We start from the raw sequence: 18101 nt of genomic DNA, 5'->3' as shown, positions 1-18101 counted from the left end.
TTTATGAGTCAAAACAAAATGGCATTCAATTTTCAAAACAAGCAGTGTTTCCCATTAAATCTTTATTTGAGGCTGTAGCACCATCCAAAAGCTCAGTTGAAAGCAAACCCAACACCACTGGCTTTAAAATAAAGTGGTTATTATTGTTTTTTTGTCTGCTCCATTAAATATCTTATAGATCATAAATAAAATTAACACCTCACCAATTTACATTTTGATTTAATAAAGTAACACTGGTCAAAACTCTCTGCTGAAAAAGTGGTTCAGGATGAATGATTAATATTTGGCCTGTCCAAGTTTCAGCCGATCACTTTACACCAATCAAAAAATGAAAACCCTCAAAGCAATCAAACAGTAGGAGAAGTTTCAGAAGAAAAAAAAATCCTAAAAATAAATGGCATAATAATCTTTGAGAAGATTTGTACCGTTTATTTTTTGGTTCTTTAAGAAGCCATTTACAGTGATAAAGGCAGTGTCAATACTGTACGCTGACAGACAGTGGCGGTTCCCATGTGTTGAGCTGTTTTAAACTATAAATTAGACATTTTCCATCTTCCAAACATTGAAATTGTGTTTTCTGAACCTAATTAGACGAGCGGTTTGGGGAACCGCTAGATTATGACTGGCCTTCTTTAACAAATGATTATTGCATGAAGAAATCCAGCAAAAACAAATCTTTTTTTCCATTCAATTTATCCTACGGAGTAACAAACACTCCTTTAATCTTCTTGAAAACATGTACATTTAATCAGATTGAAAATACTCTTACAAACAAAATCAATATTCATCATAAGAATCAGTCCCTGCCTGTTAGCATTGCCTGATGAGGCAATTTCAGCTCGTTTGTGATGCCGTCGGTCAAATCATAGCACACCTTTCATGTAGAAAACTTTTATACAGAATAATAAAAAAGGGTAAGACAAGATGCATAAAACAGGAATCCGAAAAGCCACGGTACGGCCTGGGCTTGAATCCAGAGCACCTGATGTGACCAGGAACGGATCTCATCTTTCGCACTCGCTCGTCTCACTCGTCCTCAGCGTCTCGCTCCGGTGCGAGACCCTTACGCTGGCAGACTCAGCTTCTTTCCTTTCAACACTGAAGAGAGACGGACAACAATCAGATTAGAACAAGATTTATTAAAGAGGTCCTATTATGCCCTTTTACAAAGTCTTGGTCTCTCCTAGAACAGGTTTTCCTGCTTGAATGTTGATTATTCTCCTCATATTCTCCATTGTTGCGGCTCCTCTCTTCCCAGTCTGTCAGTAACGCTCTGTTTACTTCCTGTCTCTATGAAGCCCCTCCTTCTGAAAAGCACACTGTGCTCTGATTGGTCGGCTGGAGCAGTGTGTTGTGATTGGTCGAGCGCTTAGAGTGTGTTTGGGAAATGTCCCGCCCCTTAACCGCCAGTTTAACACACTACTGACTAACTCAACCAGGCCCCGCCCCTTTATTCTGCGCATTAATTATTATAATGAGGAATATTGTGACGTGTTCGTTACCAAAATGGTTGGTTATTTGTGTAGCCTAAATAACAGTGTCAAGCATTGCAAAAAGTAGCAGTTCTATTTCAAACTGGCAACAGAAAAGCTTTTCTAAAACATTCTACTCTTAAAATTCTATTGGTCTTGATTATTTAAATTCAGTGACAGTTAAAGGAATATGTCAAGTTTTTTTTGTGCTTTAAGTCATAAAGCTGCAACATCCAGACAGTGATTCTTCAGTGAACCGACATGAACATTTTGGCCGATACCGATAACCGATAACTCTTTATATTTGAAAGCCGATAACCGATATATTGGCCGATAAATCTAAACTTTGCACTTTACTGTATTTTCCTTTTTTTAAGTGATTCCAATTCAAACCCATCATGTTGAACAGTGGCATCTGAAGTGTCTCAGCTGAAGGAGATAATACATTATTTATCAGCTTTAATATAACGGCCAAATGTTCTTATCTGGCCGATAATGATAACATTAAAAATAATCATATATCGGCCGATACCGATATATTGTGCATCCCTAATTCTCAGCCTTTTCTCCATAGAAATACTTAAAGACAATATTTAATCTTTGGCAAAGAGATTCACGCAAGAAGAAAATCGCAGTTTCGGTTTCTCAGCATGTGCTCTATAGTCATTATATTCCATAATTGCTAGTTCATAACTAAGCATGCATGATATATCAGCCACCTTATCGGCCGATATATGTTCATTTTCAATGTTATCGGCCCGATAATAAAATTTGGCTGATATATTAAAACTGATAAATAATGTATTATTTCCTTCAGCTGAGACTCTTCAGATGCCACTGTTCAACATGATGGGTTTGAATTGTTTGAAATATGATTGAATCACTTCAAAAAGGAAAATAGAGTTCAGTGCAACATGAGCAGCGCAAGTCTGTCATATTGGCTACATAACATTATCATGAGAACATTATTATAACTTAGTGATTGGGACATGATGAGACTTTAGTTTTTGTAATCAGGCTCTAAAAAAATTATATACAAATTTTAATTTAGATTTATCGGCCAATATATCGGTTATCGGCTTTCAAATATATAAAGAATTATCGGTTATCGGCCAAAATGTATATATCGGCGCATCCCTATTCATAACCATTCGCACTAATAAGTAAAACTAACACATCTACAGGGTTTTTAAAGCAGAAATCAGGAAACACACCTTTTGTTACGTATAGATAAAAGAAATCACAGTAGAGGATTGTCTGAACGACGCCGGCGACGATGGCGATCATGTCGAAGAAGCCTTCGAAGTAGAAGCGCCAGATCCAGTTGATGAGATACAGCGCTCGGTACAGGCCGAGGAAGAACAGGTAGTGTGTGGTGATGGTCTCCGCTTCTCCGGTCTTGCTGATCATGAACAGCTGAGGGAGAATGGCCACCGACTCCAGATAGATGGAGAACGTCCACAGGATCTAGAACCAAGAGATCACCATCCATTAACACTTACACTTTCTCTTCTATTCTATATTTAACATTTAATTTAATATTCAACAATAATGTCCATAACACTTACACTTTCTCTTCTATTCTATATTTAATTTAACATTTAATTTAATATTCAATAATAATGTCCATAACACTAACACTTTCTCTTCTATTCTATATTTAATTTAACATTTAATTTAATATTCAATAATAATATCCATTAATACTAACACTTTCTCTTCTATTCTATATTTAATTTAACATTTAATTTAATATTCAATAATAATATCCATTAACACTAACACTTTCTCTTCTATTCTATATTTAATTTAACATTTAATTTAATATTCAATAATAATATCCATTAATACTAACACTTTTTCTTCTATTCTATATTTAATTTAACATTTAATATTCAACAATAATATCCATTAATACTTACACTTTCTCTTCTATTCTATATTTAATTTAACATTTAATATTCAACAATAATATCCATTAACACTAACACTTTCTCTTCTATTCTATTCTATTCTATATTTAATTTAACATTCAATTTAATATTCAACAATAATATCCATTAACACTAACACTTTCTCTTCTATTCTATTCTATATTTAATTAACATTTAATTTAATATTCAACAGTAATATTGATCTCCTGCATTGACACCATTATATGAGAACTGAACTGGACGATGACATCACGGTTTTCTCCAGAGAGGCGAAACATATACATGTATAAATGAACTAAATTAATAACTTTTTTTCAACAGAAATGAACCATAACTGAGCTTGCTTAAGCTGGACTGTGACGCTATTTTCTTCTGGAAACAATCTTTGTTGCATTATTTTCCTGTTATCTCTGTAAAGCTGCTTTGAAACACTCTGTGTTGTAAAAAATAAATGTGACTTGACTATATCTATTTATAAAAAACTAAAAAATAAAGTACATGTACTGCGTTAGAGCGCTTGCGTAAGTTCTATTGCTAGTTTCACTGCTTCTAATGTTCTCATTTGTAAGTCGCTTTGGATAAAAGCTTCTGCTAAATGATTAAATGTAAATGTAAGTAACGGTGACGTGAGCATTTGTTTTCAACAGCGCTGCACGATTAATCACAATTTACATGAAATCACACTTAAACTGATTTGGCTTATTGCGATTCTCTCTCACCTCCAGAGGAGAGAAGTCATGGTTGACGAGGAACGCCAGGCCTCCGACTGGGACCACCAGGAACTCCACCCTGAAAGTGTCGTGGTTTCCATCATACGTGGCCTTGAACTTGGCATATATCAGGTAAACCGTGGCATAGGCACATGCGATGTAGATGATCTACACGAGGAACGAGCAACAAAACAACGTTACCAGAAAAGGCCAGTGCTCTTTGGACATTCTAGACAGAGAAATGTTATGTTATGAATTATTACATATTTGTACACCCTTTGGAAATGGAACAAAACTGGGTGACGACTTTTGTGGCACTTGCAATATGAACACACACAGAAATCGTGGACATGATTGGAAAGAGTTCATTGGTCATTAACAAAAAGGTCAGACCTGTGATCAGTGTGGTCAGAAATGCCATTTCCATAGGAGATTAATGGGAAATGTGAGAAATACAAAACAAAGAGTATTTCTAATCGATTTAAAAAAAAATAAAGAAAATAGCCATGATGATGATTTTGATCATGTCTAAAAAATATGTCAAAACAGAAAACCTCATAAAATTAGGTAATTATGTTTGAAAATACTGTTATAAGCAACTAGGGAATAATAAGGCTGATTTGCATTTATGTCATATTAAAGTCCTTAAAATCAGTAGATTTAATTATTGTACACACACACACACAAACATACATACATACATTTGATGCTCTATTTTTAACTTAAACACTGAACATGTTCAATTATTAAAAATATTTATATTTATTATTTTATTTTTAAATTAGTATGCATAACTTGAATATTGAATATATAATATTGAGGTGAATATTGTCTAGTATCATGATATGTGTGTGTGTGTGTGTGTGTGTGTGTATATATATATAAATAAATATGTATTTATTTATTTATTTATACTTATATATATATATATATATATATATATATATATATAAATAAAGTATAAATAAATAAATACATAAATATGTGTATATATATATATATATATATATATATATATATATATATATATATATATATATGTATGTATATATATAAAATAAATAAAGTATAAATAAATAAATAAATAAATATAAAATGGCATATATATACAGTATTATATTACATACATATTATATTACATAGTATAGAAAAAATTCAGCTTATTATCTTCAGTCTGTTTCGAACAGTCGTCTTTTTACTGGCAGATATTCTGTAATGTCCAAAACCATTTGACAAGATTATTTTTCAGTGACATCAGCAATAAAAATCTGACAATAATTGCATAATTCACTTTGTGTGGAGTAAACGCACATCCATATCCTAGAGTCAACAAACCCTGATTATCTTTTAACTGATTTCCTCCATTCATTTCTCCACAAGCTTTCTCTTCATCATCTACTAATACTGCACCTCAATATACAGCGAGAAGAAGAAGAAGACATGAATACGTGCATGTTTAAGGTGTAAGGATGTTGAGGTTCACCTTCATGAAGGAGTTGTAGAGGGAGATGAAGGCCGTGAGCAGGTCCAGGTAGCGAGTGGTGAACACCAGAGCAAACAGAATCTGACTCTTCCCAGAGATCCCTGAGACACAAACAACAGCAAGATGCAGCTCAGTCTCATGTACAGGTCACAGTCAGAAACATGCAGAATGCTGCTAAAGCATGCACACATGTACAGTACAGGCACTGTTTATGTCTAATTAATAATATTCTAATGACATCCTGCTGCCACGTCACGGGTCAGAGCATGCGATCAGAATGAATGAACGTTATCTAGAGGCTGATAACATACAGTGCAAAACTCCAAAGTTTATAACATTCAGTTGTTTAAAGCACTAATGCTTTTGTTTTAAATGTCATGCAACTCAGTCTAAAGCCGAACTGTAGCGCTGGATCTAACTTTTGAGTGATGCAACTCATGAAAACACACACTAACTACTGTCATTAAACACCAACACATGCCAGAAATCATCCTTCAGCATAATTCCCACAAATGAGGCCTAGTGCATGAGTTTATGAGCGGATCCGCTGCATTATAGAGACTGATCAGCCGAACACACACTGAACCGATGCGATTACACTGAAACACACTCTCAGAAACACAACGACTGCATCATTTCTCACCTGCACACGACCTGGTTTTCCAGATCTTCGTTAGGAGGATGATGATGGCTGCTAGATGGGACAGATCCCCCGTCAGTCTGAAGATGTTCATGTTTCTTTGGGCTGTTGAGATGTGTGAAGGGAACGGGCTGTGCGACGCTTTAAAGTGCTGATGTACTTCCCGCTAACGGCGTTATAAACACGGATTTCGCGACTGAAAGATGGCGAGAGCAGCGCGACGTGGCCCGGGGACGTGGCCGACACTGAGAGCCTGACTGCGGGTTGGCTGAGACACGGGATGATGCTGGAGATCCGCGTTGGGAGGAAAATATCGCTGGGAAATAAATGTGTTGATTGCGCATGCGTTGGATTCCTGTAGGGGGCGCGAGGAGGCCCAAAACACCGACGCACTGGGGCCTACAGAACTGAGAGAAATCCAGGCAGAACTGAGAGAAATTAAGGCAGAACTGAGAGGAATTAAGGCAGAACTGAGAGGAATTGGGAGAAAAAATCAGAGTTGCGAGAAAAAAATCAGAGTTGTGAGAAATAAAGGCAGAATTGCGAGAAAAAAAGTGTGAATTGCAAGAAATAAAGTCAGAATTGCGAGAAATAAAGTCAGAATTGTGAGAAATAAAGTCAGAATTGCAAGAAATAAAGTCAGAATTGCGAGAAATAAAGTCAGAATTGTGAGAAATAAAGTCAGAATTGCGAGAAATAAAGTCAGAATTGCGAGAAATAAAGTCAGAATTGAGAGAAATAAAGTCAGAATTTTGAGAGAAATAAAGTCAGAATTGAGAGAAATAAGGTCAGAATTGTGTGTGTGTGTGGGGGGGGGGGTGATCAGACTTGTGAGAAACATTCAGAATTGCAAGAAAAAAATCTAATTGCAAGAAATAAAGTCTGAATTCCGAGAAATAAAGTCAGAATTGTGAGAAATAAAGTCAGAATTGCGAAAAATAAAGTCAGAATTGAGAGAAATAAAGTCAGAATTGAGAGAAATAAAGTCAGAATTTTGAGAGAAATAAAGTCAGAATTTTGAGAGAAATAAAGTCAGAATTGAGAGAAATAAGGTCAGAATTGTGTGTGTGTGTGGGGGGGGTGATCAGACTTGTGAGAAACATTCAGAATTGCAAGAAAAAAATCTTAATTGCAAGAAATAAAGTCTGAATTGTGGGAAATAAAGTCAGAAGAGAAATAGAATCAGAATTGTGAGAAATAAAGTCAGAATTGCAAGAAATAAAGTCAGAATTGTGAGAAATAAAGTCAGAATTGCGAGAAATAAAGTCAGAATTGCGAGAAATAAAGTCAGAATTGAGAGAAATAAAGTCAGAATTGAGAGAAATAAAGTCAGAATTGCGAGAAATAAAGTCCGAATTTTGAGAGAAATAAAGTCAGAATTTTGAGAGAAATAAAGTCAGAATTGAGAGAAATAAGGTCAGAATTTTGAGAGAAATAAAGTCAGAATTGAGAGAAATAAGGTCAGAATTGTGTGTGTGTGTGTGTGGGGGGGGGGGGACTTGTGACTTGTAGACTTGTGAGAAACAGAATTGAGAGAAATAAAGTCAGAATTTTGAGAGAAATAGAGTCAGAATTTTGAGAGAAATAAAGTCAGAATTGAGAGAAATAAAGTCAGAATTGAGAGAAATAAAGTCAGATTTCAAGTATTTAAATGTGACACTTAAGTATAAATCAGCATATGCCCTACAAAAATATATATTTTTAGCCCTTAATCCTGGGCGACTGTGATTGGTCCATCCTCACGCGCGGAGAAAAGGAACACGTGACACGTGACTCCAGCAGAGTTATGATCTTCCCTTCCTCTCGTTTCTATATTTCTGTGGAGTTGTGTCCTGGGAAGGGTGTGAAGTTTACTGGATCCTGTTTATGAGGATCTGTGGAGTTCAGAATCCAACACACCTAAACCATGTCATCGCTGAAACTTTAATGCAGAAACACCTACAAATACAACGTAATTCATATAAAATGAACAGTAAAAAAAATATTCTATATTTATGATGTGCAAATGTCAAGAGGATGAATGGGTTGATGCACTAATCTGTCACTTCTCATTAAAGCTGTTTCTGCTTTTTATTCAGCTGTTCCATCTCTACATTTATTCTAGAGGTAAAGTTTCAAAATTTAGGCTTATTTAGCATTTTAACACTTTAAAGAAAATCGAAATAAACACAATTAAAAAGGCTCAATCTTTCATAACATATTATTTTAAAGCAGAAAATTGTCAGTGTAAATGGCTTTATTTTAGCTTTGCATAATAACATCATAAATGCAGCAGAATTAGCAGTCAGAACAATTCTGCTTCACACTGAGACCAAAAGTAGATTTATTACAGAGAAAACTTATAAACAACGTCAGGAGAATGAAATCACTTGATTTACACCATGAAAAATATGTTTACAAACCAAACCCTGCAATCAACTATCAACTACATACACTTGTGGTCAGACACTTCGTGTTGTGCACATAAAAAACAGACATGATTTTACTTCATATGTTAAATTCATTACGAAAAAAATGTCTTGCATTGGTCCTAAGATGTTCAGACAATTGCATGAGAAGTTCAGTTTATACGAACAAGACAAACACCGAGAACATGAGGGGAGGCACAATATGAGATTCTGAGTTAATACCTCCATATATTTACAAAACTAATATGTTCTGTTAGATATGATCTTTTGTTGTTCGACTCCACCTGTAGCACAGTTACAGTACAGTCCATGAGCTGGAAGAAGATATCATTTGTTTCTCAAAGTTTTAATTTTCCTGAGATGTAACAGACAAACTACACTCTCAAAAATGCAGGAAATCTGGGTCAAATACAGACAAACCCAACCATTGGGTTAAAAATGTAACCCAACGGCTGGGTTAGTCCGTATTTGACCCAAATTTGGGTCGAAACCAGATTTGTTTGTGTGTAAGCCCTTTGGTTTTAACTTGGGCCCCGAACAGAGGTTTGATGTGGAGTCTTCAGTCCTCCTGAGGTCTGAGCACGAACACGGCGTCGTCCAGCATGTAGTAATCCCTGTACATGTCTCCCTCACACAGGTACGGCAGGCGTGTGACGGCCTCCAGCTCGAAGCCCGTCTTCAGGAACACGTCCGAGTTCAGCTGGGTCACCTGATCTTCCCACGACTTGCCCTCCACCCTGATGTGCTCCTTGGGTCGCACCCAGCTCCCGCCTGAAAGATGAGGAGAGGTCAGCAGGTCAGAGTCAGCAACTATACTGCGGCTACCCACCACACACCAACACAAACGATGATCAGAGGCTTTATTATTTAAGACTCTGTCAGGTTTTTGTTCTGAATAATTTGTTACGCATTTCATCCCTCGGAACTGAGAGAAATAGAGTCAGAATTTATAGGTCATTTCATGCAATTATGAGTTTAAGTCAGAATAGCGAGAGAAACTCGTAATTGTGAGAAATAAAGTCAGAATTTATAGATCATTCATTTCATGCAATTATGAGTTTAAGTCAGAATAGCGAGAGAAACTCATAATTGTAGGAAATGAAGTCAGTATTGCTAGAAATAAAGTCAGAAATGCAAGAAATAAACACAGACTTGTGAGATATATACTCAAAATTGCAAGAAAAAACTCAATTACGAGAAATAAAGTCAGATTTCGCAATTCTGACTATTTCTCATAATATTGAGTTTATTTCTCGCAATTTCGAGTGAGAAATAAAGTCAGAATTGCAAAAAATTGTGAGGAAAAAGTTAGAATTGCAAGATATAGTCGAAATTGAGAGAAATAAAGTCAGCATTGCGAGAAATAAAGTCAGAATTGCAAGAAAAAGTCAAAATTGTGAGAAATAGTCAAAATTGCAAAAATAACCAAGCCAAAATTGTGAGAAATAAACACAGACTTGTGAAATATATACTCAAAATTGCAAGAAAAAAACTCAGAAATAAAGTCAGATTTCGCAATTCTGACTATTTCTCATAATATTGAGTTTATTTCTCGCATTTCTGACTTTATTTCTCGCAATTTTGAGTGAGAAATAAATTCAGACTTATGAGAAAAAAAGTCAGAATTGCAAAAAATTGTGAGGAAAAAGTCAGAATTGCAAGATATAGTCGAAATTGAGAGAAATAAACTCAGAATTGCAGGTCAGAATTGCGAAAATAAGTCAAAACTGCGATAGTCAGAATTGCGAGAAAAAGTCAGAATTGTGATAAATAAACTCAGACTTATAAGAAATAAACTGAAAATTGCAAGAAAAAACTCAATTATGAGAATAAGAACATTTCTCAAGTCATGAATCTGAAAACTCACCAAATAAAAAACAATTAAAGTCACCATGAAATAAAAATGGATAATTCTTATTTTTGATGGAATATTGTAGTGTTTATTATAAATTATTTTTTCGGTGCGCATCATTATTGTGTTAATCTTGAATCAGAATAAGTTCCTCTTGCAGCATCTCTTCTCTTCTCTGATGATGTGAGAATGTGGGCGGGGCTATAACCTGTCACTCACATGAGATCAGCCAATAGCAAACCACAACCATCCAATCAATTCCCCACAGACACAATCAAGCCCCGCCCACATTTGTTCTTGTTTCAGAAGCGTTTCACTCGATATATACGTCACAATAGAGGAGAATAGACCAGCGCAACTTCACTTTCATGCCGAAATATTGTATTCACTGGCAAGTCAACAAATTCTAAGTATTCCCTCTAAGTATTTTACCTTTGTAAGCGTGTTGTAGATAATGCACCTACTAGCAGACACTCATGAATTGATCAGTAGTTCTGGTTTCAGCGATCATCTTACCGGTCTCCACATAGGGCTGAAAGGGCACAACGGCTGCTAAGACGAGCCGTCCCGTTCCTGGCACCAGGGACTTCTTAATGTCCTTCAGGAGCTTCAGAGGCTCATCACAGCGATCCAGCAGGTTCAGGCAGCTGATCAGGTCGAACTGGAAACCGGTTCTGTGCCACTCATCCACTCCCAGCAAGCTGAGGATTCAAAGCCAAGCACAGATTCCCCTCAGAGCATGAACAATGTGCAGCGAATCCTCATTCCGAGGCATCTTTAGCGGGAACTAGGGATGCACGATATATCAGCCGATATATGATCGTTTTTAATGTTATCGTTATCAGTTTGATAAGAAAATTTGGCCGATATATTAAAGCTGATAAATAATGTATTATTTCCTTCAGCTGAGACACTTCAGATGCCACTGTTCAACATGATGGGTTTGAATTGCTTGAAATATGATTGGAATCACTTCAAAAAGGAAAATACAGTAAAGTGCAACATGTGCAGCGCAAGTCTGTCATATCGGCTACATAACATTATCATGAGAACATCATTATAATTGTGTGATTGGAACATGATGAGACTTTTGTTTTTGTAATCAGGCTCTAAAAAATTAAAATGTATCCGCCATTATATCGGTAATCGGCTTTCAAATATAAAGGATTATCGGTATCGGGACAAAATTTTCATATCAGTGCATCCCTATTTTTATTATATTAGACAATAGGCATATAGAAAATGATATGCCGGGAAGAAGCGTATGTATTATTTACACTAAAATCAATTTACTATTAACTGAAGGACAGCAAGAGCACAAATGACACATCAATAGATTATTTTCATTCCACATTCAGCAGTTTAATATTACTCTTCTGTATTCACTGCAAAAAAATGATGTTGTTTCTCAGTAATTCTGTACAAATATCTATATATAAAGAATTATCGGTATCGGTGCACCCCCACCTGTAGCTCTTCCTCTGTAGGTGCCACTTCATGGGCGTCGAGACCTCAGTGGTGAACACCTGGTTAAAGTGAGACCCCATCACTTCTGTGACGCCTCCATCACCGGCTCCCAGATCCAGCATCCGATGGCCTTTCCATTCGGGCTCGATCCGGAGGAGGCGCCGGAACTGATCCTTGGAAAACACAAACATGGAGCCGCGGCCCAGAAACCTGTGGACCAACGGGACAAACTAATGATCTCTGCAACAATCAATCAAAACTTTAACTTTAGCTGGACCTTATTCTAGAGCTGCTGTAAAGCCCAAACAATCTCTGTTACTGTAATCTCCTATTATCACTGTAAAGCTGCTTTTGAAGCAATATATGTGACCCTGGACACCAAAACCAGTCATAAGTCGCACGTGTGGCTAGCCTGGTTAAAACCAGACCATTCTCAGTAGTAACTGAGTTATGCTGATGACACTCAAATATATATTTCATCACGGCCGGATGAAAACTCTGTTAAAGATATAAAAGATTGGATGACGCATAATTTTCTTTTATTAAATCCGGACAAGACAGAGGTAATACTTATCGGTTCAAAAAACCGCCCACAGAACCTCTCACAATACAACTTTGACATCGCAGGATGTCCTGTTACTTTATCCTCTACAGTAAAAGACCTGGGTGTTATACTAGACTGCAACCTGTCTTTTGAAAATCATATTTCGTATGTTACAAAAACAGCCTTTTTCCACCTTAGAAACATTGCTAAGCTACGTAATATGCTATCAGTTTCTGATGCAGAAAAGTTAGTTCATGCATTCATGACCTCGAGACTAGATTACTGTAATGCTTTATTAGCTGGTTGTCCTGCATCCTCAATAAACAAGCTACAGTTAGTCCAAAATATGATCATAACACCGATTTTATCATCACTGCATTGGTTACCTATAAAGATCCGTATTAATTATAAGGTATTGCTACTGACTTATAAAGCCCTAAACGGCTTAGCTCCAGTCTATTTAACGGATCTTCTATCGCCCTATAATCCATCGCGCTCTTTAAGATCACTAAATTCGAGGCTTTTGGTCATACCTAGGATATCCAGATCCACCAAAGGAGGGAGAGCATTTTCACATTTGGCTCCGAAACTCTGGAATAGCCTTCCTGATACTGTTCGTTGCTCAGACTCGCTCTCCCAGTTTAAAACTAGATTAAAGACGCATCTTTTCGGCCAGGCATTCATATAATATTGTTAATCTTACAGTTCAAACTACAATCCGGCCTCTAGTTCATAAACGCCAGAGGAGAACTGGCCCCCGACTGAGCCTGGGTTCTCCCAAGGTTTTTTTTTTTTCTCCATTAGGTCACTTGATGGAGTTTTTTCGGTTCCTTGCCACTGTTGCCTTTGGCTTGCTCAGTTGGGGATATTTTGGGGATATTTAATTTTATTCTATCAATCAATAAATTCCACTAGAAACAAACCTTGTTGTATTATTTTATTTTAATTTAATACTGTGAAGCTGCTTTGATACAATCTGTATTGTAAAGGGGCGTCACCAACGGACATCGCTCAAATGCCTCTGGGCGCAATTCGATAGACCTAAAACCAATCAGAGCGATCGTCATCGTGTAAAGCCATATGCTGCGTCCCAATTCTCCTAAGTTACACTACGCAATTTGAATATAATAATGCATTTAAAAGTTGGTGCGCTTCAGCGCAATTGGATAGACCTAAAACCAATCAGAGCGATCGTCATCGTGTAAAGCCCGCCCCAACGTTTCTGATTGGTGCCGCGATTTCAACGGATTAGAAATGGGCTTGAATGGGCTCTTTGCCAGACTACTTGCAGAGCAAATCTAAATTTGCCGGAAGTTGTCTGGGTTTTCCCAGGCTAACGTGTGGCAATAGCCAACAATACATTGCATGGGTCAAAATGATCAATAATTCTTTTATGCCAAAAATCATTAGGATATTAAGTAAAGATCATGTTCCATGAAGATATTTTGTAAATTTCCTACCGTAAATATATAAAACATGTATTTTTGTGAGTGAATGCAGCACAATTGTGAACATAAATGAACAACTTTAAAGGAGATTTTCTCAATGTTTCGATTTTTTTGCACCCTCAGATTCCAGATCTTCAATAGTTGTATCTCAGCCAAATATTGTCCAATCCTAACAAACCACACATCAATGGAAAGCTTATTTATTCAATTTTCAGATTATTTATAAATCTCAATTTCAATAAATTGACCCTTGTGGCTGGTTTTGTGATCCAGGGACACATATATAGTTAAAAGCGCTGTATAAATGAAGGTGACTTGACTTGATGACGAAGCACTCATGAGAACAGGCACTGGAGGGAATCAGGGATGGTTACCCGTTGATTGAGGTGCGAGAAACGATGGGGCTGAAGATGGTGGAGAAGAGCGAGTGGTAAAGCTGTGTGAAAAGCCAGCTGGATTTCTCCTCGCTCTTCTGGAGGAACGCCAGCGTCTCCTCATCCAGACGACTCTGAACAAACACGGAGCGAACTCTTTCTCCCAGCAGCTCGGGACTGCAGCGGTACCACTGCGAAGACAGTGACACTCAGACTTCAGCAAGTGCTGGTTCATCATCTCACATGAAACAAACACCAAATAAGTATTAAGTTCCTTTGCAGAAAAAAATAAATAAATTAGGAATGCACCGATATGAAAATTTTGGCCGATACGATAATTCTTTATATGCCGATAACCGATATATTGGCCGATAAATGTACAATTTTGAGAGCCTGATTACAAAAACAAAAGTCTCTCCATCAAATCCATGTCCCAAGCTAGGGATGCATATGCATATATTAGCATTTTGGCTAATACCGATAACCGATAATTCTTTATATTTGAAAGCCGATAACCGATATATTGGCCGATAAATCTAAATCCATATTTTTATATAATTTTTGAGAGCTTGATTTCAAAAACGAAAGTCTCATCATGTCCCAATCACACAGTTATAATGATGTTCTCATGATACTGTTATGTAGCCGATATGACAGACTCGCGCTGCTCATGTTGCACTTTACTGTATTTTCTTTTTTTGAAGTGATTCAATCATATTTCAAGCAATTCAGAACCATCATGTTGAACAGTGGCACCTGAAGTGTCTCAGCTGAAGGAGATAATACATTATTTATCAGCTTTAATATATAATTTTCTTATCAGGCCGATAATGATAACATTAAAAATGATCATATATATGGTGGCTGATATATCGTGCATCCCTGATGTATATACACTAATGTAATCTACTTATATATTACTGTCAATCAATCACTATTTGTCATGATAACTAAAATAAGACATGGTTTGTAGTAATTTACTGACGTCCATTCATCCGTCTTTCATGCTGCTTATACCATATGGGACGGAGGAGAATATGTAAAATAAATATGATGAAAAGACCTTCTGGGAATGTTACGGGACGGTTAGGGGAACGTTCTGCAAACCTAAAAAAAAAAGTTATAAAAAAAGTTGTGTCCACTCAACTGGGCTCTTTCTTGCAAGAAAATGATATCTATGAAAAGTTTCAGTCAGGATTCAGGCCGCATCATAGCACTGAAACTGCACTCGTTAAAATCACAAATGATTTACTCTTAGCTTCTGACCAAGGCTGCATCTCAATACTAGTTTTACTTGATCTTAGTGCTGCGTTCGATACTATAGATCACACAATACTCTTAGATCGACTACAAAATGATACTGGTGTTCAAGGACAAGCATTAAGCTGGTTTAGATCATACTTATCTGACCGCTACCATTTTGTCTATTTAAATGGAGAAAAATCGATCATAACTCCAGTAAACTATGGAGTGCCGCAGGGATCTGTGTTAGGCCCTCTATTATTCTCAATATATATGCTGCCACTTGGAAATATTATAAGGAAACATGGAATTAGTTTCCATTGTTATGCTGATGACACTCAAATATATATTTCATCACGGCCGGATGAAAACGCTAAATTATCCAAATTGACAGAGTGTGTTAACTTAAAGATATAAAAGATTGGATGACGCGTAATTTTCTATTATTAAATCCAGACAAGACAGAGGTAATACTTATCGGTTCAAAAAACCGCCCACAGAACCTCTCACAATACAACTTTGACATCGTAGGATGTCCTGTTACTTTATCCTCTACAGTAAAAGACCTGGGTGTTATACTCGATTGTAACCTGTCTTTTGAAAATCATATTTCATATGTTACAAAAACAGCCTTTTTCCACCTTAGAAACATTGCTAAGCTACGTAATATCAAAGAGTATAGAAGTACCAAGAGGCGAAACTCAATAGAACGTTCCATTGCAACAAACGCACCCATGCGCAGAGCTGCAGCTCCGCCATCTTGGACTGAACACAACACAGCTGTCATAGAATTGAACGATACCGGTTCAAATTCAAAAGCGGTTAAATGAACAAAATAGTTATTTCTAATTTTTTAATATCTCTATAGCAGAAATCCCATGTCTCCCGGAAGTTCCGGGAGTCTCCCGCATATTGATAGCGGCTCCCTGATGCCCACAAATTAGCTAAAATCTCCCGGAATCTAGAGCGAGCGAGCAAGAGCGCGCAGCTCCAAACCGTGTAACGTTAGAGCACACGGCAGAAAGGGTGAGGAAGCGAAATATCAACATATCAACCTAAAATGTGGAACACAACTTGTTCAGATTTTTTGCTTTCATTTTCTTGCAGTTCTAGAGTAAAATATATTTTGTAATATATATATTTTATATAAAATATAAATAATTATATTTTTAAATTTGTACATTTTAATAAACTTTTATAATCTGACAAATGTCTTCTTTAAAACAAGACCAACCATAGGTCTATATTCCAAAGCATTCTTGAATTACAACCATTTAAGTTTGGATAGTGATTTCATGTTTATGCGAAAAAAAGGTGACAGTTAAAGGGTTAATTTAGTGATAACAATGAATTAATAAAGTGGTCATTTGCCAGGTTAGGTGTTCATATATCTCATATATCTCTGTATGCGAAAAAGCCCATTTCGAGTCTTGACAATTTCGACCAAATACATAACATTAGCAAACTGTTACTGCGGTTATGGGATAGCTTACATTAACGTTACAGCACCTGTTATCGTTGACGTTAGCTCACTTTAAAGTTAATAAAAACCTTTTCTACTTTACCTCTCTGGATCTTTGGGGAATCTATGAAATGCTAGTTGATTGGTTGTACACTGGTAGTTGTTGCAGTTGATGGCAGAACACTGTTTTCTTTGTTTACAATTATTTCCAGACATAATGTTAATGCTGTATACGGTAGTTGTGCTAACGGTAAAGCCGTTGGTTCAGTCCAAAATGGCGGCCGCGCTACCGAAGCGCCACCTAGTGGCTGTTGTCAAAACTGCAACGGAGTTTCGCCTCTTGGTACTTCTATACTCTTTGGTAATATGCTATCAGTTTCTGATGCAGAAAAGTTAGTTCATGCATTCATGACCTCGAGACTAGATTACTGTAATGCTTTATTAGCTGGTTGTCCTGCATCCTCAATAAACAAGCTACAGTTAGTCCAAAATGCCGCCGCTAGAGTTCTTACTAGATCAAGAAAATATGATCATATAACACCAATTTTATCATCACTACATTGGTTACCTATAAAGTTCCGTATTAATTATAAGGTATTGCTACTGACTTATAAAGCCCTAAACGGCTTAGCTCCAGTCTATTTAACGGATCTTCTATCGCCCTATAATCCATCGCGCTCTTTAAGATCAATAAATTCGAGACTTTTGGTCATACCTAGGATATCCAGATCAACCAAAGGAGGGAGAGCATTTTCACATTTGGCTCCAAAACTCTGGAATAGTCTTCCTGATACTGTTCGTTGCTCGGACTCACTCTCCCAGTTTAAAACTAGATTAAAGACGCATCTTTTCAGCCAGGCATTCATATAATATTGTTAATCTCACAGTTTCAAACTACAATCCGGCCTCTAGCTCATAAATGCCAGAGGAGAACTGGCCCCCGACTGAGCCTGGGTTCTCCCAAGGTTTTTTTTTTTTTCTCCATTAGGTCACCTGATGGAGTTTTTTCGGTTCCTTGCCACTGTTGCCTTTGGCTTGCTCAGTTGGGGATATTTTGGGGATATT

General features: G+C 36.7%; 2 protein-coding genes across 3 annotated transcripts in view; both read right to left on the bottom strand.

The window, feature by feature from the left end:
• Positions 1 to 47: 47 nt before the first annotated feature.
• On the bottom strand, positions 48 to 6545 carry kdelr2b (KDEL endoplasmic reticulum protein retention receptor 2b). Its single transcript, XM_084135234.1, has 5 exons — positions 6243 to 6545; positions 5600 to 5700; positions 4126 to 4284; positions 2687 to 2939; positions 48 to 1098 (listed from the first exon to the last, which is right to left on the bottom strand). The coding sequence occupies exons 1-5, from the start codon at positions 6331 to 6333 to the stop codon at positions 1064 to 1066; spliced, it is 639 nt and encodes a 212-aa protein (XP_083991360.1). The 5' UTR covers positions 6334 to 6545; the 3' UTR covers positions 48 to 1063.
• A 1993-nt stretch (positions 6546 to 8538) lies between these two features.
• Positions 8539 to 18101, bottom strand: part of mettl9 (methyltransferase 9, His-X-His N1-histidine) — a gene marked incomplete at its 5' end in the record, with an annotated part of 15815 nt that continues 6252 nt past the window's right edge. For both annotated transcript variants that reach the window (XM_084135185.1, XM_084135184.1), the window contains 4 exons: positions 8539 to 9418; positions 11016 to 11200; positions 11967 to 12176; positions 14333 to 14523. In XM_084135185.1, coding sequence (XP_083991311.1) covers positions 9207 to 9418; positions 11016 to 11200; positions 11967 to 12176; positions 14333 to 14523 — 798 coding nt within the window. In that variant the 3' untranslated portion in view covers positions 8539 to 9206. The remainder of the gene's footprint in view (positions 9419 to 11015; positions 11201 to 11966; positions 12177 to 14332; positions 14524 to 18101) is intronic.

The sequence above is a fragment of the Abramis brama genome (assembly GCF_963993115.1).
Source record: "Abramis brama genome assembly, chromosome: 14".
Taxonomy (NCBI): Eukaryota; Metazoa; Chordata; class Actinopteri; order Cypriniformes; family Leuciscidae; genus Abramis; species Abramis brama.
The sequence above is the reverse complement of the archived record's forward strand: the minus strand, read 5'-3'. Positions and strand labels throughout refer to the sequence as shown.

Bases quoted from the DNA above. Each gene is read 5' to 3' on its own strand.
- kdelr2b (XM_084135234.1), bottom strand. From the start codon at position 6,333: ATGAACATCTTCAGACTGACGGGGGATCTGTCCCATCTAGCAGCCATC. The intron at 2,940-4,125 runs GTGAGAGAGAAT...TCTTGGTTCTAG, and splicing joins ATGACTTCTCTCCTCTGGAG to ATCCTGTGGACGTTCTCCAT. The intron at 1,099-2,686 runs GTGTGTTTCCTG...GTCTCTCTTCAG, and splicing joins TTATCTATACGTAACAAAAG to TGTTGAAAGGAAAGAAGCTG.